This window comes from Antechinus flavipes, chromosome 3 (genome assembly GCF_016432865.1).
Source record: "Antechinus flavipes isolate AdamAnt ecotype Samford, QLD, Australia chromosome 3, AdamAnt_v2, whole genome shotgun sequence".
Taxonomy (NCBI): domain Eukaryota; kingdom Metazoa; phylum Chordata; class Mammalia; order Dasyuromorphia; family Dasyuridae; genus Antechinus; species Antechinus flavipes.
In genome coordinates this window covers 206784069-206809571 of record NC_067400.1, presented here as the reverse complement: position 1 = coordinate 206809571, position 25503 = coordinate 206784069, and the positions used below count along the sequence as shown (strand labels likewise).

The window sequence follows — 25503 nt, the reverse complement described above, 5'->3', positions numbered from 1 at the left end:
GCAACCAAAAATAACTTACCCAGCGAGAATGAGCATCTTTTTCCAGGGAAGAAGATGGACATTCAACGAAGTAAGCGAATTTCATCTATTTCTGATGAAAAAACCAGAACTTAACAAAAAGTTTGATCTACAAATATAGAACTCAAGAGAAATCTAAAAAGGTAAAGATTAATCTTGGGAACTATATTTTGACTATATAGATGCATAAAGAATACATGTATACCTTGTTCTAGAAATTGATGTGGAAAGGACATTGTACCAGAAAAAGGGTAAAGTGGGGGTAGTACATCTCATGAAGAGGCATAGGAAACCTATTATATCTGAGAGAAAGAATGGAGGGGGATGAATATAGTGGGTATCTTACTGCCTTCAGAATTGGCTTTAAGTGAAAAATCTTAAGACATATTCAATCTATGGGGAAACTTCTCCCATCTCATTGAAAAGTGAGAAGGGAAAAGTGGAAAGGGAAGGAATAAGCTAAGCGGAAGGGAATACGGGAACTGGGAGGGAAAGGGGTAAGATAGGGGAAGGAACTCTAAGGCGGGGGGAGGGACACTAAAAAGGGAGGGCTGTGAGAAACAAGGGGTGCTCACAAGCTTAATACTTGGAAGGGGGGGAAAGGGGAAAGAAGGGAGGAAAGCATAAACCGGGGTTAACAAGATGGCAAGTAATACAGAATTGGTCATTCTAACCATAAATGTGAACGGGGTAAACTCCCCCATAAAGAGGAAGCGGTTAGCAGAATGGATTAAAAGCCAGAATCCTACAATATGTTGTTTACAGGAAACACACCTGAAGCGGGGAGATACATGCAGGTTAAAGGTAAAAGGTTGGAGCAAAATCTACTATGCTTCAGGTGAAGTCAAAAAAGCAGGGGTAGCCATCCTGATCTCAGATCAAGCTAAAGCAAAAATTGACCTAATTAAAAGAGATAAGGAAGGACACTATATCTTGCTAAAGGGTAGCATGGATAATGAAGCACTATCTATATTAAACATATATGCACCAAGTGGGGTAGCATCTAAATTCTTAAAAGAGAAACTAAGAGAGCTGCAAGAAGAAATAGACAGTAAAACTATAATAGTGGGAGATCTTAACCTTGCACTCTCAGAATTAGATAAATCAAACCAGAAAATAAATAAGAAAGAAGTTAAAGAGGTAAACAGAATACTAGAAAAGCTAGATATGATAGATCTCTGGAGAAAATGTAATGGAGACAGAAAGGAATACACTTTCTTTTCAGCAGTTCATGGAACCTATACAAAAATTGACCATATATTAGGACATAAAAACCTCAAACTCAAATGTAGTAAGGCAGAAATAGTAAATGCATCCTTTTCAGACCACGATGCAATGAAAATTACATTCAACAAAAAAGCAGGGGGAAGTAGACCAAAAAATAATTGGAAACTAAATAATCTCATACTAAAGAATGATTGGGTAAAACAGCAAATCATAGACATAATTAATAACTTCACCCAAGAAAACGATAATAATGAGACATCATACCAAAATGTATGGGATGCAGCCAAAGCGGTAATAAGGGGAAATTTCATATCTCTAGAGGCCTATTTGTATAAAATAGAGAAAGAGAAGGTCAATGAATTGGGTTTGCAATTAAAAATGCTAGAAAAGGAACAAATTAAAAACCCCCAGTCAAACACTAAACTTGAAATTCTAAAAGTAAAAGGTGAGATCAATAAAATTGAAAGTAAAAAAACTATTGAATTGATTAATAAAACTAAGAGTTGGTTCTATGAAAAAACCAACAAAATAGACAAACCCTTAGTAAATCTGATTAAAAAAAGGAAAGAGGAAAATCAAATTGTTAGTCTTAAAAACGAAAAGGGAGAACTCACCACTAACGAAGAGGAAATTAGAGCAATAATTAGGAGTTACTTTGCCCAACTTTATGCCAATAAATTCGACAACTTAAATGAAATAGAAAAATACCTCCAAAAATACAGCTTGCCCAAACTAACAGAGGAAGAAGTAAATATCCTAAACAGTCCCATCTCAGAAAAAGAAATAGAACAAACTATCAATCAACTCCCTAAGAAAAAATCCCCAGGACCAGATGGATTTACATGTGAATTCTACCAAACATTTAAAGAACAATTAACTCCAATGTTATATAAACTATTTGAAAAAATAGGGATTGAAGGAGTCCTACCAAACTCCTTTTATGACACAGATATGGTACTGATACCTAAACCAGGTAGGCTGAAAACAGAGAAAGAAAATTATAGACCAATCTCCCTAATGAATATTGATGCTAAAATCTTAAATAAAATATTAGCAAAAAGATTACAGAAAATTGTCACCAGGATAATACACTATGACCAAGTAGGATTTATACCAGGAATGCAGGGCTGGTTCAATATTAGGAAAACTATTAGCATAATTGACTATATCAATAACCAAACAAACAAAAACCACATGATCATCTCAATAGATGCAGAAAAAGCATTTGATAAAATCCAACATCCATTCCTAATAAAAACACTTGAGAGCATAGGAATAAATGGACTTTTCCTTAAAATAGTCAGGAGCATATATTTAAAACCATCAGTAAGCATCATATGCAATGGGGAAAAACTGGAACCTTTCCCAGTAAGATCTGGAGTGAAGCAAGGTTGCCCACTATCACCATTATTATTTAATATCGTATTAGAAACACTAGCCTCGGCAATAAGAGTCGAGAAAGATATAAAAGGAATTAGAGTAGGCAATGAGGAAACCAAACTATCACTCTTTGCAGATGATATGATGGTATACCTAGAGAACCCCAGAGATTCTACCAAAAAGCTATTGGAAATAATTCATAATTTTAGCAAAGTAGCTGGCTACAAAATAAATCCCCATAAATCCTCAGCATTTTTATACATCACCAACAAAACCCAACAGCAAGAGATACAAAGAGAAATTCCATTCAGAATAACTGTTGATACCATAAAATATTTGGGAATCTATCTACCAAAGGAAAGTCAGGAATTATATGAGCAAAATTATAAAAAAGTCTCCACACAAATAAAGTCAGACTTAAATAATTGGAAAAATATTAAGTGCTCCTGGATTGGCCGAGCGAACATAATAAAGATGACAATACTCCCTAAACTAATCTATTTATTTAGTGCTATACCAATCAGACTTCCAAGAAAATATTTTATTGATCTAGAAAAAATAACAACAAAATTCATATGGAACAATAAAAAGTCGAGAATCTCAAGGGAACTAATGAAAAAAAAAATCAAATGAAGGTGGCCTAGCTGTACCTGATCTAAAATTATATTATAAAGCAGCAGTCACCAAAACCATTTGGTATTGGCTAAGAAATAGATTAGTGGATCAGTGGAAAAGGCTAGGCTCACAAGACAGAATAGTCAATTATAGCAATCTAGTGTTTGACAAACCCAAAGCCCCTAACTTCTGGGAAAAGAATTCAATATTTGATAAAAACTGCTGGGATAATTGGAAATTAGTATGGCAGAAATTAGGCATGGACCCACACTTAACACCATATACCAAGATAAGATCAAAATGGGTCTATGACCTAGGCATAAAGAACGAGACTATAAATAAATTAGAGGAACATAGAATAGTTTATCTCTCAGACTTGTGGAGGAGAAAGAAATTTGTGACCAAAGATGAACTAGAGACCATTACTGATCACAGAATAGAAAATTTCGATTACATCAAATTAAAAAGCCTTTGTACAAATAAAACTAATGCAAACAAGATTAGAAGGGAAGCAACAAACTGGGAAAACATTTTCACAGTTAAAGGTTCTGATAAAGGCCTCATTTCCAAAATATATAGAGAACTGACTCAAATTTATAAGAAATCAAGCCATTCTCCAATTGATAAATGGTCAAAGGATATGAACAGACAATTTTCAGAGGATGAGATTGAAACTATTACCACTCATATGAAAGAGTGTTCCAAATCATTATTGATCAGAGAAATGCAAATTAAGACAACTCTGAGATACCACTACACACCTGTCAGATTGGCTAAGATGACAGGAAAAAATAATGATGAATGTTGGAGGGGATGCGGGAAAACTGGGACACTAATGCATTGTTGGTGGAGTTGTGAACGAATCCAACCATTCTGGAGAGCAATCTGGAATTATGCCCAAAAAATTATCAAAATGTGCATATCCTTTGATCCAGCAGTGTTTCTATTGGGCTTATATCCCAAAGAAATACTAAAGAAGGGAAAGGGACCTGTATGTGCCAAAATGTTTGTAGCAGCCCTGTTTGTAGTGGCTAGAAACTGGAAAATGAATGGATGCCCATCAATTGGAGAATGGCTGGGTAAATTGTGGTATATGAATGTTATGGAATATTATTGTTCTGTAAGAAATGACCAGCAGGATGAATACAGAGAGGCTTGGAGAGACCTTCATGAACTGATGCTAAGTGAAATGAGCAGAACCAGGAGATCATTATACACTTCGACAACGATATTGTATGAGGACATATTTTGATGGAAGTGGATTTCTTTGACAAAGAGACCTGAGTTTCAATTGATAAATGACGGACAAAAGCAGCTACACCCAAAGAAAGAACACTGGGAAACGAATGTGAACTATCTGCATTTTTGTTTTTCTTCCCGGATTATTTATACCTTCTGAATCCAATTCTCCCTACGCAACAAGAGAACTGTTCGGTTCTGCAAACATATATTGTATCTAGGATATACTGCAACATATCCAACATATAAAGGACTGCTTGCCATCTAGGGGAGGGGGTGGAGGGAGGGAGGGGAAAAAAATCGGAACAGAAATGAGTGTCAATATAATGTAATTATTAAATAAAAAAACTTAAAAAAAAAAAAAAACGAAACTATTCAATTCAAACAATAATTTTTTTTTTGATATCATCTGTGATGTCTACATATAAGAACAAACTTTTTTCTTAAAGTACTTGTCAGGTTTGGAACAATTTATTGCTACAAATTCCTCCTGCTAGAATCCCCAACCTCCTAATTCTCAAAAATCTATATATCTGGTTAAGTCACTAAAAAATCTGTATATCTGGTTAATTCACTAAAAAGTAACAATAAATTCCTTCTTACAATGAACTAATGAATGTATGTTTTTAAAAAAATGAAAATACCATTCCATAAATGATTTAGCATTTTAGTACGATTTCCAAGGGTAAGGGGCTGTTTAGAATTTCCTTTGGAAAGTTCCTCTCTAGAACACAGGCCCTGCCCCACCTCCTCAGAATTGTTTAATATTACTTAAGGATACAGTTTAGCATAGATTACATAAAATATTAAAACAGTTTCTAAATGACTGAGAAAGTCATCTGAGTAATGAGTAATTAAAACAAACAAACAAAACTCAGAAAACTTGTCAGATAAACACAAAGATAAAAGATTAAAAGGAAAATCTTAATGTTAATTTTACATCTTAAAAATAATACCTAATACAAATATTGCTAGTAAGCAGGAATTGGAGCTCTATTTCTCAATCAAAAAAAATTGACTGGGGAGGAATGGGAGAATTGCTTCTTGATATTTTTATTACTTATTTGTTTTTCAAGGGAAAAATTTCATTTCCCCATATCAATATGGATAGCTTTAGAAAACCACAAGTATTTTCACAGTCTTGATCTCATTAAATAAAATACAGCAAAGACTTGGCTCAAGGTTTATGGTATTTGATGTATTAATGATTCTATGTACAGTAAAGACTTCAAATGCCAAATCCAATTCATTTCAACTGAACAAACCATTTTAAAGCATTTAGTAGATACAAGGCACTATGTAAAATGCTAGCTATGAATAAAAAACGATCCTTGCTCTAAGGAGCTTACATTAAATAATAAAGACAAATTCCAGTTTTAATAAAATTGAAACTGATTTTCAAAGATAAAGTCAATGCTAGAAAGGTCTTGTACCCACCAAAATGTTTGTAGAAGTGTTTCTTAAAGTAGCAAAGAACCATAAACAAAGAAGATACTCTGGGGAAATGAATAAACAAGCTGTGCTATATGAATGAAATATTACTATGTTCTAACAAATACTAATTGTAATGTAAAGAAAGGCATGGAAAGATTTATATGAACTGATGCAAAGTGAAGTAAACAGAATGAGGAAAAATAATAATATTAAACGATATTTCAAATAAACATTTATTAAGCCTTTACTATGATCTAAGTATTGTGCTAAGCACTGAGAATAGCCCAGGTGTTTTTCCACTTTGTACTCTACATTAACCTTGAATCAAAAAAGAATATAGCATACAGAAACTACAAAAAGGATGAGGGTTTTCTGACTTAAGAAAGCTTATTTATATTCTAATGGGGGAAATGGCATGTATTATACTAATATATGCATTATTATAATATAATAATAGGTACCTACAACATATACTAAGCAAATACAAGTTAATGGAAATGGGGAACAAGGAACAATAAAAGAAACAAAACCTTTATTCTGTAAAATTATAACAATTAAACTTAGCCACAAATATGTTTGAATATGCCTCCCTCCCTCCCTTTGTAGGGATGGGTGATCATGAGCATGAAATACTACAAATATTGGATTTGGCTGATATGTTGGCTATTAGTTTTGTTGCATTGTTTTTTCCTCTTCTTTGTTCTAAAAGCTAAGTCAATGGAATGGGGGAGGATGTACTGGGAAATGGAATAATATAAAAACAAAACATGTTAATAAAAAATTTAAACAAGAAAATGTGATTTGTAAAATTCAAATTGTTTAATGGAGACCACCATGAAATGGGTCATAATTTATTGGATCATTTAAAGACAGCAGGTGTTTCAATGTATACTATTATTAAATGAAAATGGCTTCTTGAGTTTTTTAATGTATCAGGACAATTTTTCTAGGTCTTCAGGGATGTCTGAGTCATGGGACAAAAACACAGTTGAAAATGATTGCATCTGGAACAATAAATGTTTCGATATTTGCCTGTGGGTCTATGTGTTTGTTTGATTTATGCTAGCATAGCCCTTTGATGACTCTAGGTGTATTTCCACTTTGTACGCACTCTATATTAACCCTGAATCAAAAAAGAATGTAGCATACAGAAACTGCAAAAAGGACAAAGGCTTTCTGACTTAAGAAATCCTATGATCATTAGAAAACCACAGATTTAGAGCTAGAAGGGACCTTAAATAGTTTGATTCTCTTGCTTTACAAGTGATGAAAGAAACCCAGAAAGATGAAGTGATAAGTAATCTGTGGCAAAATCAGGATTGGAATCTAGCTCCTAATTCCAAATCCAGTGATCTTTTTATTGTACAACACTGCCTTGAGCAAATCAGTCACATATTTACTTTGAAGGTCACTTCCAGTCATGAAACTCAAGGAAGTCTATGGTAAAATAGGATTGGGGTGAAGGAAGAAGGACAACACAATTAAATCATTAATGAGAAAGAAACCATATATGAGAAAAGAATGAAAGGAAGCAGACAAGACTTACTTAACTCTTCTCTGTGTCTTTCTGTCTCAGCAAAATACTGGCGGAGCTCTTCTGTGATCTCCATGTTACTCAAATCACATTCTATTTCCCCATCTGAATCTGACTCTTCTTCTGTGGACGAAACTTGGTCATCTTTTGGGGTCCTCTGGCGACTGTGGGTATTACCAGGAGGCTGCTGTGACCACCGCGGATACTGAGATCTGTTGTGCCAACCATGGGAAGAGAAATAATCCTCCTTGGCTGACTGATCCTCCCCACCCCAGTCTGCATAACGACTATTTGGAATGAGAGCAGGCAAATACCACGGGGAATTATAGAAGGACAGCATGGCCTTCCTGTAGGCATTCTGGTGCCGATGCATCCACTGCATGGCTTGGTTATAATGCTGCCAGTATCTTGCATATGCTCGCTGAGAATACCATGGCTCAGAGTCTCCCTGTGATGAATCCTAAAACATGCAGGTACAGAACAGAGAAACATCTTTTAAGCACTAAATGACAAGTATTGTGCCCAAATGGAAGCATTAAGCACTGTGACAGGTACCATATATAAATATGAAAGTATAAGACACGATCATTATTCACAAAACGCTTAAAAGCTGCAGAGGAGGTGGAAGAAGCAAACATACATAAAACATCTAGTTCAAGATTATAAAATATCAGAAAACAGAAAGGTAGGCTAACAAGTTTTTAAAGAAAATATGGGGAAAAGTGCAAAGACCCAAATTGTTTAAGTCATTCAAACTTAGAGAGTAGGAGAGGCCTGACTACAACTTTGGGGCTCTCAGTAGAAACTGCTGAGAAACAAGTTTCTCAATTATCAAAGCTTCTAATCTCAGCCCTTTTCAATTTCCAAACACTTGGGCAGTAACTGTTTCCTTAACTATCAAGTATAACAAAATTTTGCCATGTGCCATTAGTATTATTATTTTAATGCTATTTCTTTGTTCTAGTTCTTATTTGTTTTGCAGTTGAACAAACAATACTTAATATATAATACTTAGTGCATAATAGTTAAAATACTAATAATTATTTTCCTTTCTACTAAGATTAAAAAAAAAAAAATCCTTACCATCATTGAGGCATGCCAGTTCAAACAGCCAGCAGAAACTAGAATACAAAATATCCACATAATGCTGAGATTATTACAGATATGTGACATTTATAATTATTTACTAAGTTTGGAGTTGCAGAAGAAGCATTCTAGAAACTATTTCCCCCTAGTTCCAATGCTTGTTATTCGAATAAAATGATAACACATGGACAGTATTGCTTTGATTATGGTCAGGGTTCAAACAGCTATGGTTATTTTCTACTGTCATAGTTGAGAGTAGAAGATTACAACATATTTTTGAATTCAATTAGTTTTTTTCTATATGCACTAAAGTCTTATTAAAATTAACCAAGCATAAGTGCATGGTTGGTCATCCTATTTGTAAATACACAAAACAAGATGTAAAGAAATTCTAAACACTTAAATTATCTTACTTATTTTAGTTCTTATCACAAGCTTAAATACAACACATCTTTCTAAACCAACCCAAACCCTTTAATTTAGATCCAGAGAGTAACTTTAATATCAGGAATATGAGCAGTCTCTTTAAGTGCAAACATGACCATAGCCTTTATTCTGCTACACATCTTAACATCTCCATTGAGAATCTTTTCATTGACATAGGAGTTCTTAATTTGTGATTCTTCAAGTAGTTTTAAAAAATCTTCTAATAACTATATTTAAATTTTTTTATTTCCCTTATAATCAATATATTTTATGTATTTAAAAATATTATTTTGAGAAGGGGTTTATGGACTTTAACAGGCTGCCAAAGGGATGGATGAGACACAAAAGAATAAGAATCCCTGAAAAAAGATTATTAATCTTCAATTCTCTCACTTCCTAGGGTCTCTCTATTGGCTTAGAGAAACTGCATTTCTTTTCCAAATAGGTTGACAGAATTGGAAATTGTTAGCAATTTTCAAATTTTATATAATAACATGTCTACTTTTGCACACACACAAAACTATCACTCCTCTTATTTTCATAAAATGATCTAAGCAAATAATTTTCCTTAGTTTCTTTTATTCAGAAAATTTAATTTTAAAACAATATTAAATATACATCTATCCTTAATAATCACTTATTATCTAAACAGCATAGTGCTGAGAGCTGAAGCTGCAGTCAGGAAGACCTTATTTGAAATACAGCCTTAGACACTTACTATTTGTATCACTCAGGGTAAGATACCTAACCTCTGTGTACCTCAGTTTTCACATCTGTAAAATGACAGTATCTACCTTTCAGGGTTATTTTGAGGATAAAATGAAATATTTGTAAAGTGTGTTGAAAAGCTTAAAGAACTATATAAATGTTAGCTAGTATTATTAACTGTAAATCATCACTTTCATGTTTAGAACAGAAAATAACCATAATGTTGTGATGGGTGAATTTGTTTTTAGAAACAAAGATTTTCAAAACTTTCATGATACTTCTATGCTTTCAAGTATTCTTTTCCAATTACTAATCAAGACTGAATTTTTTATATTTATGACAGCTACAATAAAAAAATTCCACTTCATTTCAACAAGGTGCTCTAAATAGCATTACACATTTTTGATAAACCTGGGATTCACTCACTTGTGGTCAAAATATATTTAGACTTTCAGGTTTAAATATTTGTCTCAGTGCACTATTATAAGTGATAAGCTTGTTAATTGTTCTTGTTCACATGGAATACGCCCAATGTATTATGATACATATGATTATGATATCTATAAGAGATAACTATATGGTTCAGTGAATGGAGTATTGGGCTTGGAGGCAGGAAGACCCAAGTTCAAATGTGGCTCAGATACCCACTAGTTACATGTGCCTCGGCAAGACAATTAGCCTCTCTGTGAGCCTGCTGCAGTTTTTTCACTGTAAAATCAGGAAACAGTATCTATCTTGAATAACCCTACAGTCGTAGGGGCCAAATGAGACATTTGTAAAACATTTAGCATAGTTCCTAGAACACAACAGGTGTATGCCAATCTTGCTCTCCTTTCATAGAAACTGTGGTCCTTATCTATCCATTCTTAGGAATACCTCTGGTCTCTCAAATAAGTTAGTAATTGCTTCTTAAACAGCAACAACAATAAAAACAGGCTATTTGCTTTTTTTTTTTTATTATTTGCTAGGCAATTATTTTTTAAATTGGGAAAATATATCAAATTATTTTATAAACTTACTTTCTTTAATATTTAAAGTATATATAGTTGTCTTTTTTTGGATAAATTCTAATTTGAGAACTTTATATTATTCTGAATATTATATTTTTTCAAGAATATTGGTCAACTGTATGTGCCAAAATGTTTGTAGCAGCCCTGTTTGTAGTGGCCAGAAACTGGAAAATGAATGGATGCCCATCAATTGGAGAATGGCTGGGTAAATTGTGGTATATGAATGTTATGGAATATTATTGTTCTGTAAGAAATGACCAGCAGGATGAATACAGAGAGGACTGGCGAGACTTACATGAACTGATGCTAAGTGAAATGAGCAGAACCAGGAGATCATTATACACTTCGACAACAATATTGTATGAGGACATATTTTGATGGAAGTGGATTTCTTTGACAAAGAGACCTGAGTTTCAATTGATAAATGACGGACAAAAGCAGCTACACCCAAAGAAAGAACACTGGGAAACGAATGTGAACTATCTGCATTTTTGTTTTTCTTCCCGAGTCATTTATACCTTCTGAATCCAATTCTCCCTATGCAACAAGAGAACTGTTCGGTTCTGCAAACATATATTGTATCTAGGATATACTGCAACATATCCAACATATAAAGGACTGCTTGCCATCTAGGGGAGGGGGTGGAGGGAGGGAGGGGAAAAAAAAATCGGAACAGAAACGAGTGTCAATATAAAGTAATTATTAAATAAAAAATTAAAAAAAAGAATATTGGTCAAATATACAAGTTTGAGGAGAAAATTTTTTGCAAAATTATTTTATTTTCTCCTTATTATTATCACTAAGAAAACTGGCACTTAATTTTCTTTGTGCAAACATCCTTCAAAATATTTTGGTGGGACAAAGTCTGTGTGTTTTGCAATGACATAGAAGTGCTTTATTTTCTGCTCCTACTATATATATGTGTGTGTATATATATATCTACATATCATTTAGTCAATGTTATATTGCCAGCTGGTAACACAATCTAAGTCTGATGATTCCCAGCCCAGTAACCCTTCATTTAGCTGATATGATGGATGTGGCATATTATCAAGGAGAATCAAAAAATACTAGAGCTTTTATTTCACTTACTTGAAGTTTCCTAAGAAATTCTGAGATATTTTTTCTACCTATAAGAAATCTTAAGAAAAAGATAAAACTAAGAACTTATTAATGAGTAGAATTTAGGTTTTTGTATATATTTTATACTCAGCAATAGGTTCACTTTATTTAAAAAAAAGATTAAAAACTCAATTTATATACAACAATCAAAAAGATAATCCATAATTATGAAAAGCAACAACAGTTTTGAACTTTTCTGGTCTCATCAGAATCAATTTCCCAAAGATGGTAAGAGAATATAGTCTAATAACTCATTCTATTAACTTTAGATTGATTGGAAACATGTGTTCCTCTGATTCACTTAACATTCTTTTCATTAGAACTCAGGAAAATGTGGAGTTCTTTCCTAACATAAGAATCCAAGAAAAAAAGAACTACCGGTATTCCTGAAATTATTCAAAATAATTTTTGATATTAAAGACACAATTCCAGATACTTATACCGTTGAACAAAAGGAAGCTTATAAGGTAGGGGATGTAAATCTGAAGTTCTATATTATTTATTTGTACAATATTTCTTTGAAATATTTTTTCCCAGGTCTGTCAGCTGCTTTTTTAAATAGCTCAGTCAATTGAACAGCAACTTTTTACCTTATGGGACAGTGGAGCTAAATGAAAAGAGATTGGCAATGTCAGGAAGGGCTACAGTCAACAGAAATGCAAATCATGAAGCCACCACAAGTCAGCACAATGGCATAATAGTCACCCCACAGCTGAAACCAAACTAGTATAGAGACTGAATTCATTGTTTTTCCCCACACCACCAAGGGAAGGAAGAAAAAAACAGGGTTGAGGTCATTCACTAAACACTGCTGTGGTCTACTGGCAAATAAAAGAGTCTCCAAGTCCTAAAAGAAAATTTTCCCATGACGGCTTCTTTTTTTTTTTTAAAAGCTTATTCTTTAGTTAATCTGTTATCACTTTAAGAAATGTATTTTTAAATGTATAAAAATATACACTCAATAAAGAAAAAAGGAAGACAAAAGTCTAGATCTCCTCTTCATAAAATAATTTCAAGTCTAACTAACTAGAAATTCTATGAATAAGTAATGTTTTCCTATTTGCTAAACTGTAACACTATAAGTATATATACTCACACAAATTTCTATTGTATATTTACAATTCATGTAAACATAGGATATGAGTTGGCAGATAATATAAACACAAAATCTTCTTCCTCTCACATGCTAATATAGACTGCAGCTGTTTTACATTTTTCTTTTCTCACCAGAAATTTGAACATTATTTGCATAAAAATATACCGTTTGACAGACTTCTGCATAGCACCAACTAGCTATTCTATAAACTGATTCTGAAATTAAAAAAAATAAACAAACTTCAGTAGCTAATATATCAGAGTAGACTATTCTTATTGGCTTACCACATATTTGGATCTATTTTTTATTCCTGAGTACTGTGGGCTCTCTCTCAAAGACAGAATGCTTTCTCTCTCACCTCTTAGTGAAGTCCTTCAAGACTCAGCTCAAATCTCACTTATAGAGAAATCCTTTCCTGCTTTCTCCAGTTGTTAGTACCTTCCCCTTCCAAATTACTTGTTTATCTTTTGAACGTACCAGATATGTATGTGCTGTCATTCTCATTTGAAAAATTAACTCTTTGAGCTATTAAGCAAGGCAAGGGCTGTTTTTCCTGTTCTTTAGATCTCCAGTGTTCAGAACAGTGCCTAGTACTGAGTAAATGCTTAATAAATGATTTTTAACTGACTGACTACTTCTTTTAATTCTGTTTAAGGCATGGCTTCTATATTATTTCCATATTCCTTCAATGCTGCAGTATTACATTGCTGACTCATACTGAACTTGAAGTTCACTAAGTTCTGCATATATTTTTCTAACAAACTACTATGTGATCAAACTGTACCAAAAAAAGAAATCATAAGACATTTGATAATGTTAAACTGTTTATATTCCTACAAGGGAAAATGATATCTATACCTCCTAAAAACTTTTTCATTATTAGGGCAGTTAGAAGGTGTATAATGTGTTGGCATGATTATCTTAAAAAAATAAAATTACAGAATGAGAAAGAAGAATGTATTGGGAGGAGAAAGGAAGTGCTAGAATGGAATATATCTAACATAAAAGAGGCCTCAGATTTTACAGTGGAAAGGAAAATGGGGTAAATAGGGGAGGGAGCACATAAACCTTACTCTCATTGGAACTGGCTCAAAGAGGGAATAATATACACACTTAGTTGGCTATGGAAATCTATCTTACTGTAAAGGAAAATAGGAAGGAAAGAGGATAAGAGAAGGGAGTGGGAGCTGATAGCAGGGAGGACAGTTTGGGAAAAATCAGTCAGAAGCAAAACACTTGCAAATGGACAGGAGAAAGAGATGAGGATAAATGGGGAACATAGGATGGAGGAAAACACATAGTTGATAATCACTGCTGTGAAAAAATTTTTATAGCGAATTTCTCTGATAAGAGACTTCATTTCTCAAACATAGGAAACAGAGTTGGAGGAAATGTGGGAAAATTAAAACACTAATGTATTAGAGGTGAAGTAATATACTGATTAAGTCATTCTAGAGAACAATTTGGAACTATGCCCAAAAGGCTATAAAACTTTCAACCAAACATTATAACAGATTTTTAGTGATGGCAAAGAATTGGAAATTGAAGGGATGTCCATCAATTGGGAAATGGATGAACAAGTTGTAGTATTTAACTATGATGTAATAGCATCATAAGAAATGATGAGCAGGATGCTCTCAGAAAAAGATGGGAGACATGGGCATGAAATGATGCAGTGAAATAAGCAGAACAGAGAACATTTTATACAGCAGTTCTGTATGATGATCTACTATGAATAATTAGCTATTATCAGTAATGCAATGATCCAAGACAATTCTATAGGACTTATGATGAATCTCCCTCCTCCACCCACTGGGAATGATAGTGCTGGGCCTAAAGTCAGGAAGACTCATTTTCCTGAATTCAGTATATGATCTAGCTGTGTGACCTTGGGCAAGTCATTTAGCCCTATTTACCTCAGTTTCTTCACTTGTAAAATAAGCTGCAGAAGGAAATGCCAATTCACTCTAGTATCTTTGCCAAAAAAAAAAAAAATCTCAAATGTAAGAGTTAAGACAACTGAAATAACTAAACAATTATTAGTAATTTAGAACATTCTTTTCATATGATTTGGATTACTTTCTCTGAAAACTGCCTTTACAAAAGCCTTGGACCATTTAACAAATGGGGAATAGCTCTTACCTCTATAAATTTACTCAGTTCCCTAAATATTTTAGAAATAAAACTTTTATCAGAGACATCTGCTACAAGATTTTTTTTCCCCCAAGTTACATATTTGTGCTAATTTTTTTTTTAATTTTAGGTAACAGAAATTATCCATTTTATCTCCTTCTAACTTCTTTCTTATTTAGACATGAGCTCTTCCCTATCCATAGACATAACAGATAATTTCTATGTTTAGCAGCTCTAGAATGATTAAAAAGTGACAAGAAGTCTATCAAATGCCAAATGGAAATAAATATGTTGTATAGTCTTCTGTCCATCGATGTGTGTCTATAAAGTAATTAGACTTATTTTCCTGTCTAGTTCTTGTAATCAATGTCATTACTTAAAAGTCATAACTACTTTGGTCAATGATTGTGATGGAATACTATTGTTCTGTAAGAAATGATGGGGACTAGGTGGAGCCAAGATAGCAGGGAATTGACAAAACTGCTTGAGCTCTTCCTGGCTTCTTTCTGAATTAATGCTACATCAAGCCTCTGAATGAATTTTGGAGCATCAGAAACTCCAAACATTCAGAGTATAATGATTTTCCAACTTAAGATATCTTGGAAGGATTTGAGGAAAGGTCTGTCTCATTGGGTGGGGAGGGGACACAGTCCAGTGCTGGCACAGCAAGGGGTGCAGGGAGGTTTGGGCAAGGAGGCCTGGGTGGGTGGGGGGAATCTTTTATGAGGCTCTTAGCCAAAACACAGCAGCAGAGGTTACTCTGTTCTGGTTCAGAAGGCCATTGGGTCGCCAGTCCAACTGTGAAACCTCCAATACAATTACAGAAAGCAAACTGTGAGCTTCCAAACCCACTGTAACTTGGTGGCACTTGGGCCTGGCCCACCTAGAACAATGGGAAAGTCTGCAGCACACCAACTCCAGCACAGCACAGTAAGTGAGAGGCCCCTGTTCCCCCTGTACCCTAAGAGCAGAGCTCAACTTTCAAAAATGAACAAAAAAGCAAAAAGAGCTCTAGCTACTATGGAGACAGAGAAGATTAGAACACAAACCCAGAAAAAGACAGTAAAGGCAAAATACCTTTAAGAGTCTGTTTTTCAGCTCAAAAGGGTCTCTTGGAAGAGTTCAAAAAGGATTTTGAGAGAGAAGAAAAACAGGAAAAAGAAATAAGTGCTTTGCAGGAGAAATAAAAAAAGGTTGGGGGGAAGGACCAGTAGTTTAGAGAAGGAAAAAAGGAAATTGATTGAAGAAAACAACTTAAAAAAATTTTTTTGGTGAAATGGAAAAAGAAAACTTCTTGGAAAATAGAATTGATTAAATGGGGAAAAAACTACATGGACAAAACAACTCCTTTAAAAGTACAATTGGCCAAATAAAAAGGGAGGTTAAGAAACTAAATTAAAAAAAGATAATCCATTAAAAATTAGAATTGCACAAATGTAAGTAAATTGATTCAATGAGAGATCAAAAATCAGTCAAACCAAACCAAACTAAAACAACAACAACAATAAAAACAGAAGAAAATGTAAAATATCTCATTAGAAAACCAACTGACCTAGAAAACAGATCCACAAGAAACAATTTAATACTGGACTACTGGAAAGCCATGATTGGGGGAAAAAAAAAAAGGGCTTGGACAACATATTTCAAGAAATCAATCATAAAGGAAAACTGCCCTGATATCATAGAAGGTATGAGGTATAGAAGATACCATAGAAAATATCAGAGGGTAAAACAGTTATTGAAAGAATCCACTGATCACCTCCTGAAGGGAGACTCCAAAACAAAAACTCCAAGGAATACTGTAGCTAAATTCCAAAATTATCAAATCAAGAAGAAAAAGCTATAAGCAGCCAGAAAGAAACAATTCCAATATTGAGGAACTATAATTTAGACTATCCAGGTCCTAGCAGCTTCCACATTCAAGGATTGAAGGGCCTGGAATATATTTCAGAAGCCAAAGGAGCTTGGATTGCAGCCAAGGATCAACTACCCAGCAAAACTAAGCATTAACTTTCAGGGGAAAAGATGGACATTCACTGAAATAGAGGATTTTCTATTATTTTTGATGAAAAGATCAGAGCTAAACAGAAAATTTGATCTTCAAATACAAGACTCAATAGAAGCATAAAAAAGTAATCCTTTTTGGGGAATGTGAAGAGGATGGATAGCAGACTGAATTAAAAGTCTGAATCCTACAATATGCTGTTTATAAGAAACATATTTGAAGCAGAGAGATACATATAGAGTAAAGGGTAAAAGGTTGTAGGAGAATCTATTATGCTTTAGCTAATGCAAAAAGGGGGGGAGGGCTAGCCATCTTGATTTCAGATCAAACAAAAGCAAAAATAGATCTAATTAAAAGAGATAAGAAAGGCAACTATATCTTGCTAAAGGATAGCATAGATAATGAAGTAATATCAACACCAAATGTATACGCACCAAGTGGTATAGCATCCAAATTCTTTGAACAGAAGTTAAGTGAGTTGCAAGAAGAAACAGTCAGTGAAACTATTATGGGGGATCTCCATCTCTATCAGAACTAGAAAAATCTAACCAGAAAATAAACAGGAAAAAAGGAGGTGAATAAAATTATAGAAAAATTAGGTATGATAGATCTTTGGAGAAATTTGAATGGGAATAGAAAGGAATGTACTTTTTTCTTAGCAGTATATGCCACTTACACAAAAACTGACCACGAATTAGGACACAAAAAACTATCAAATGTAGAAAAACAGAAAAAGTAAATGCATCTTTTCCAAATCATAATACCATAAAAATTACATTCAATAAAGGGTCAAGGAAAGATGGACTGAAAATCAATTGGAAATTAAATAAACTAATCGTAAAGAATGAGTGAATGAAACAATAAATCATATAAACATCAATAATCTTCTCCAAGAGAATGACAATAATGAGACAACATACCAAAACTTATGGCATACAGCCAAAACAGTTCTTTGGGGAAGTTTTGTGTCTCTAGATGTTAATATGAATAAAATAAAAAAAGAGCAGATGAATGAATTGGACATGCAACTAAAAAAAGCTAGAAAAAGAACAAATTTAAAACCCACAATTAAATGCCAAATTAGAAATTCTGAAAATAAAAGGAGAGATTAATAAACTGGAAATTATAAAACTATTGAACTAATAAACAAAACTAAAAATTGGTTTTGTGGGGGAGGGGGAACCCCCAAAATGGATAAATCTTTGGTTAATTTGATTAGAAAAAGTAACAAATAAAACTAAATTATCAGTATCAAAAATGAAAAGGGTGAACTTACTACCAAATGAAGAGGAAATTTAAAGTAATAACCAGGAGCTATTTTGCAATTAACTAATTGCCGATAAATTGGACAATAAAATAGCCAATAAATCTAATAATCCTAGTGAAATGGATGAATATTACCAAAATATAGATTGCCCAGGTTAAGAGACAAGGAAATAAATTACTGAAATAGTACCATTTTAGAAAAAGAAACCGAATAAGTCATTAATGAACTCCTTAAGGGAAAAAATCTCCAGAGCCAGAGGGATTTATAAGTAAATTCTACCAAACATTTAAAGAGAAATAATTAATTCTAACACTATATAAGCAATTTGGAAAAATAGGGGGAAAAGGAGTTCTACCATGTTCTTTTTATGAACAGATATTATGCTGATATCTAAACCAGAAAGGGCCAAAACAGAGAAAGAAAATTATAGACCATTCTCCTTAATAAATACTGATGCAAAAATTTTAAGTAAAATATTAGCAAAGAAATTACAGCAACTTATTACCAGGATAATACACTAGGACCAAATAAAATTTATACCAGGAATGCAGGGCTGGTTCAATATTAGGAAAACTATCAATATAATTGACCATATCAATAGTCAAAGTATCAGAAATCATATGATTATATCAACACATGAAGAAAAAGCATTTGATAAAATCCAACATCCATTCCTACTAAAAACACTAGAGGGCATAAGAATAAATGGAGTTTTCCTTAAGTAGCATTTATCTAAAACCAATAACAAGCATTATATGTGAAGGGGATAAACTACAACCATTCCTAGTAAGATGGGGGTGAAACAATGTTGTTCGTTATCATCATTACTATTCAATATTTTACTAGAAATGTTAGCTTTAGAAATAAGAGAAGAAAAAGAAATTGAAGGAATCAGAGTAGGTAATAAGGAAAGAAAATTATCACTTTGCAGATGATATATTTAGAAAATCCTAAAGAATCAACTAAAAACTAATAGAAACAATTCACAACTTTAGCAAAGTTGCAAGTTACAAAATAAGCCAACGTAAATCAACATTTCTATATTTTACCAACCAAGTTCAGCAGCAAGAGACAGAAAGAAAAATCCTATTAAAAAAAAAAAACTGTATATAATATAAAGTGTATATAATAAAGTTACAATAGGTTCATAAGACACAAAGATGCCAGCTTCTGGGATAAGAACTAATGATTTGACAAAAATTGATGGGAAAATTGGGAATAGTATGGCAGAAACTAAGCACTAACCAACACCTAACACCCTACATCAAATTAAGGGCAAAATGGTGACATAAAGGGTGAGAATATAAGCAAATTAATAGAAGAAGGAATAGAGTATCTGTTGGATCTGTGGAGAAGGGAAGAATTTGTGGCCAAAGAAGAACTAGAGAACATTATGAAATAAAAAATGGATGATTTTGATTTTATTAAATTTAAAAATTTGATACAAGTAAAACCAATGCAGCCAAGATTAGAAGAGAAGCAGAAAGTTGAGGAAAATTTTTTTACATTGTGTTTCTGATATAAGCCTCACTGACTCAAATTTACAAGAATACAAGCCATTCTTCAATTCATAAATGCTCAAAGAATATGAACTGACAATTTTCAGATGGAAAAATTAAAATCATTTCTAGTCATATAAAAAAGTGCTGTAAACCACTATTGATTACAAAAAGGCAAATTAAGACAACTCTGAGATACCACTTCACACCTCTTAGATTGGTTAAGATGAGAGGAAAAGATAATAATAAATATTGGAGAGGATGTGGAACAACTGGGACACTAAGACATTGTTGATGTTGTGAACTTATCTAACCACTTTGGATGGCAATTTGGAACTATGCCTAAAGGGCTATAAAACTGTGCATACTCTTGGATCCAGCAGTGTCTCTACTAGGTTTTTGTCTCAAAGAAATCATAAAAAAAGGGAAAAGGGCCCACATGTGCAAAAATGTTTGTAGCAGTCCTTTTTTGAGTGGCAAGGAACTAGAAATTGAGTGCGTGCCCATCAGTTGGAGAATGGCTAAATAAGTTATGGTATATGAATGTAATGGAATATTATTGTTTTAGAAGAAATTGTGAGCAATCTGATTTCAGAAAAGACTGGAAATACTTATATGAACTAATGCTAATGAAGTGAATAGAACTAAGAGAACATTATACACAGCAACAAGATTATGTGATCAATTCTGATGGACGTGGCTCTTTTCAACAATGAGGAGATTTAAGGCAATTCCAATAGACTTGTGATGGAAATAGCCATCTGCATCCAGAGAGAGCTATGGAGACTAAAAGGATCAAAGCATAGTATTTTCACCTTTTGTTTTTGTTGTTGGTATATGCTTGTTATTTTTTCCTTTCTTGTATTTTTTTCCCCTTTTGCTCTGATTTTTCTCATGCAGCATGACAAATACAGAAATATTTAGAAAAATTGCACATATTTAACCTACATCGGATTGCTTGCTGTATAAGGGAGAGAGTAGATAGAAAAGAGGGAGAAAAATTTGTAACACAAAGTTTTGCAAAAGAGAAAGTTAAAAACCTGTCTTTGCATATATTTGAAAAAATAAAAAGTTATTATAAATAAAATAAATGAAAACGTCAGGGCCAATTCCATCTCGCTGTCATATAATTTCCAACTTCAGGATATCCCCTTCTCAGATATCACCTCTATTACTTCAACAGCTGCCTAACTGCTCTACTCTACTACCTAAAAGCCTCTTCCTTCTCCTGGTTCTATCCTCCACACAATTACCAAAGTGATTTTCCTAAAGTACTGGTTGAATGACAGGACTTATTTCCTTATTAATAAATTTTAATGGTTTCCTAACTCCTTTAAGGTCAAACACAAATTCCAAGATTTGGTATTTCAAACCTGGCTTAAACTTGCCTTTCTAAATTTGAATTTCTTCCCTCTATGCACACTAGTCCAGCCAACAGGCTTTCTTCTTGTTCCTAATAATGACATTTCACCTCTCAGTTCCATTCCTTTGCACAGATTGCCTTCCATGTTTGAAATGCACTCTCCCCTAATCTCTGCTCTGCGAGAAACTCTAGTTTTCCTCAAAGCTCAGCAAAGAGAGACTTTTCTGATACCTTCAGCTGCTAATATCTTTCTCTATCCCTTCTCCATATATGTTGTCCTTCTATAACATAACAAATTTTTTGAGGATATTGTTTCATTTCTTTTTTCGTCTAAGACCTAGCACAGTATCTAGTAAATGCTTAATAAATGCTTACAGGCTGAATGATGTAGTATACTATTTTATCTTCATAACAATCTTGTGATATAATTATTTCCATTTTGTAGATGATGATGAAACTAAGGTTTAGCAAAATTGACTCCAGATCTGCAATGTTTTCTCACCATGACAGTTTGAGTCGTTCTGATAATTTCAATTCTATTTACTGTCTACTTACTATCTACATACTGTCTACATACTGTTATATGGCACGTCTATATTTGTGTAATTGTCTCACCTCTCCAATAGGATTGAAAGTTCTTTAAAGGGTTCAAGGCCTTGTACAGAAAGGAGTACACAGCAGACATTTATTTACTAAAGTAAAATGAACAAAAAACACTACTTTTAAAAAATAGAAATGAAAAAGTTTGTGTTTAGTGGCAGATATTTGCAATTCATTCAAGCTTATGGGTCAATGACTTAATTGGGGCTTTGCTTCATTGGTACTCAGATGCCTTATTGTAGAAAACAGAATGTTGTTGCTCTATCATCTAAAGCACCTCTGACAATAGCCCCTTATTTTAGCTTCAATATCAGTTTTCCTATGTTCCTCACAAACCTTAACAGAACCGGAAAACAATAGTCTCTTCCATGTCTTTGAAACAAAATGTAAACTACTTTGACACAGCTTTTTCACCTATAACATAATATAGACTAATGGATCAATACATTATTAATACACTGTTATATCTGATCTCAATCACCATGATGATCTTTCAATCTAAGCATAAGCAACCTTTTTTAACCTTGGAAGGAACTTGTTTTTGTTTAGCCCTACTAGCAAGTGATTTTCACTCTAACATGGTGTTTTATATAATCCTACCTCTGGTACTTTTAATTATGTAATCTTAGAAAAGTTAAAATTCTCCGTGGGTCTCAATTTCCCAAGTTGTAAAAATGAGGAAGTTGGACCCTGGAGACCTTCTAACTCTAGAGCTATGATTCAAAAGTCTATAATTCAGGGATCCTCAAACTTTTTAAATAGGGGGCCAGTTCACTGTCCCTCAGACTGTTGGAGGGCCAGACTATAGTAAAAACAAAAACTTTGTTTTGTGGGCCTTTAAATAAAGAAACCTTATAGCCCTGGATGAGGGGGATTATTGTCCTCAGCCCATAGTTTGAGGCTTCCTGGACTACTACCTTAATTGAAAACACTCCATATTTCTACAAAAAACATTTAAAAATATAAAAAAGAAGAGGAAATCACCTTTAAAAGCAAGCTGTGAGCCAGGTTTAGCCTAGCCAACATTAAGAAAATTTACACACACACACACAATTCCTGAATAGTAAAAGCTGTGGTATGTAGCATGGAGGTAGAGTATCAGAAAGATCAGAGGATATGAATTCAAGATACCTGAATTAAATTTTTAGGTCAGATAATTACCATCTATGAGGCTCCATGTAAGTCATTTAAGCACTTTAATCTATGTTTTTGTTCTATATAGAACGAATGAAGTAGGACAGATAAATATAAATGTCTCTTCCAATTCTAAATTCTGACTATTTTTTTTCAAGACATGGAAAAAAAAATTGATAGTTTAAGGGAAGGAAATAAACACTTATACTTTGTTGTTTAGTTGTTTCAGTTTTGTCCAATTCATACCATTTGAAATTTTTTTGGTAAAGATATTGTTAAGAATAAATATAGATATAGATTGTTGTTCAGTTGTATCATTCTCGATTCATTACTCCTTTTGGGGAGTTTTTTGGGGCATGCCTTTTGGGGCAAAAATACTAGAATGGCTTGCCCTGTCTTTTTCCAGTTCATTTGACATATGAGTAAACTGAGGCAAACAGGATTAAGTGACTTGCCTACACACAGTTGTCAAATGACTAAGGCCAGTTTAAAGTCAGTAAGATGAGTCTTCCTGACTTCAGTTCCAGAACTTTATCCACTGCACCATCAAGATGCAAAAGCATTTATATAGCACCTACAATATTCCAGAACTGTACTAAGAACTTTATAATATCTCATTTGATCCTCACAACAACCCTGAAAAATTATTATCAATCACAGTTTACATCTGAGGAAATTTAGGCAAGCAGGGTTATATAACTTACTAAGGGTCATATTATCAGTAAGAATGTGAGGCTGGTTTTGAACTTGGGTCTTCCTAATTACAAACCTAGCACTGTTAAACTTTTCAGCCTAGTTTAAGATTATTTATTCCAAAAAGTTATAAAATATAGAAAGGTTATAAACAGAAATGGCTAAGAATTAAATTTAAAATATAAACAGGTACCAATATACTCAAAGAATAGTACATTACGAATAAGCTAACAAGCAAACACAAGCATGAATTTTTGCCACACTTCAAGCACCCTGTATTTTCATGGGGCTTAATTAAGATTGATTTTAATTATGAATAATCCAGACAGCATTTTGGGAAGGGAAGGGAGAAATGCCAAGAAATCAAACAGAATAATGTTCTATCTCAACTATGAAAAGTTTTAGCATTATTGATAGCGAACCTCTACAAAGTAACACATTTCTTTTCATTTTTTTATATAAAAAAACTTATGTAATAATTGTTAACTAGCTGGCAAAGTGGATAGAGTGCAGGCCTGTGATTATCCTTTGTTCTGGAAGAGGACCCTGACATCAGGGAGGTGATGCCATGACAAGCAAGTGAACTGAATTGAAGTGAGGGAAAGCTTTGCAAGGTCGTCTGCCTCACTTTCCTCTCCAGAACTAAGTGAATCAAAGAATAGTATTTTCATCTTTTTGTTGCTGGTTGTTTGCTTTTTTCCCTCGTGATCTCCTTTTTCCTTTTATCTGATTTTTCTTGAAGAGCATGATGAATATGGAAATATGTTTATTAGAACTGTTCATGTTTAACTTAGATTGCTTGTTGTGGGGGGGGGGGAGAGGAGAAGAGAGGTAGAAAAATCTGAAACACAAGGTTTTGCAAAGGTGAATGAATGTTGAAAATTATCTTTGTATGTACTTAGAAAAATAAAAAGCTATTATTAAAAAAAAAGAATTAAATTCAAATTCAGCCTCAGACACTTACTAGCTATGTGACCCTGGGCAAGTTATTTAATTCTATTTGCCTCAGTTTCCTCATCTATAAAATGACCTGGAGAAGGGAATGGCAAACCAAGAAAACTCAAATTGAATTATGGAACTGAACACGATTGGAAAATGACTCAAAAACAATAAAAATTATGTAATAAAACTAATAAAAGCTATTTAATGCTATTGTAGTTTCATCAGCACTCAGCTGAGAACTTTACTCATGTTCGCACTTAACAAAGACATCATTCACTTGCATACTCTTGAAGACAACCCTAATGATTTAAAACGTAAGAAAACTTTTGTTTGGGTCCTGGCCCTGTGACTTTGCTGCCTGAGGTAACCTTAGCCAAGTCACTTCTCTCTGATCCTCAGTTTCCTTATCTGTAATATGTTGGACGAAATCATCTCTAAAGGGCCTTGTAGTTTTATACCGGGGATCCTGACACCAAACACTTCTCCCCCCCGCAGCCTCAGGTCCTCTCTCTTCCCTACTCGCCCTCTCCCCCTCCAGTTTTCCTCCTGAACCCCGAAAAGGAGCGGCGAGTGGAGTCCGGGAGTAAGTCCGCAAGTATACGTTCATTCGGGAGCTAACAAGGCTAAGAAGGTACTTAATGTTTGGGGGCGCCGGGGAAGGTTAGGAAAAAAGAAGGAGGCAGACGTGTTACCCGAAAAGTTCAGATGGCTTCCTTCCGTCACGCTTGCCGCTAATCTCCAGAAAGGTTTAGTTGCCAAGCGTGCCAGGAAGTCCCGCCTCCCGTATCTATGGGGAGGCTGCACGTCCTCCGGGTCACTCAGGGAGTGACGCAAGACGTTGTGGAGACGCAGGGAGGTGGGAGAGTAGCCCCATCTCCGCCGTGTTGGAGTTGAAGGCAGTTCTAGAGAAGGCTGGAGCACTATCTTTTCTTTATCTCTCCTAGTTCTCCCAACGCTTTTATAGTCTCTTCT

General features: G+C 33.9%; 1 protein-coding gene across 1 annotated transcript in view; it reads right to left on the bottom strand.

Annotated features, from left to right (window-relative positions):
* The window catches only part of GEMIN8 (gem nuclear organelle associated protein 8), a 40819-nt gene extending 15522 nt beyond the window's left edge, over window positions 1-25297 (bottom strand). The window contains exons 1-3 of the mRNA XM_051984496.1: window positions 25224-25297; window positions 8531-8568; window positions 7460-7907 (exon numbers count right to left, since the gene is read on the bottom strand). Coding sequence (XP_051840456.1) covers window positions 7460-7907; window positions 8531-8536 — 454 coding nt within the window. The 5' untranslated portion in view covers window positions 8537-8568; window positions 25224-25297. The remainder of the gene's footprint in view (window positions 1-7459; window positions 7908-8530; window positions 8569-25223) is intronic.
* Window positions 25298-25503: the final 206 nt, after the last annotated feature.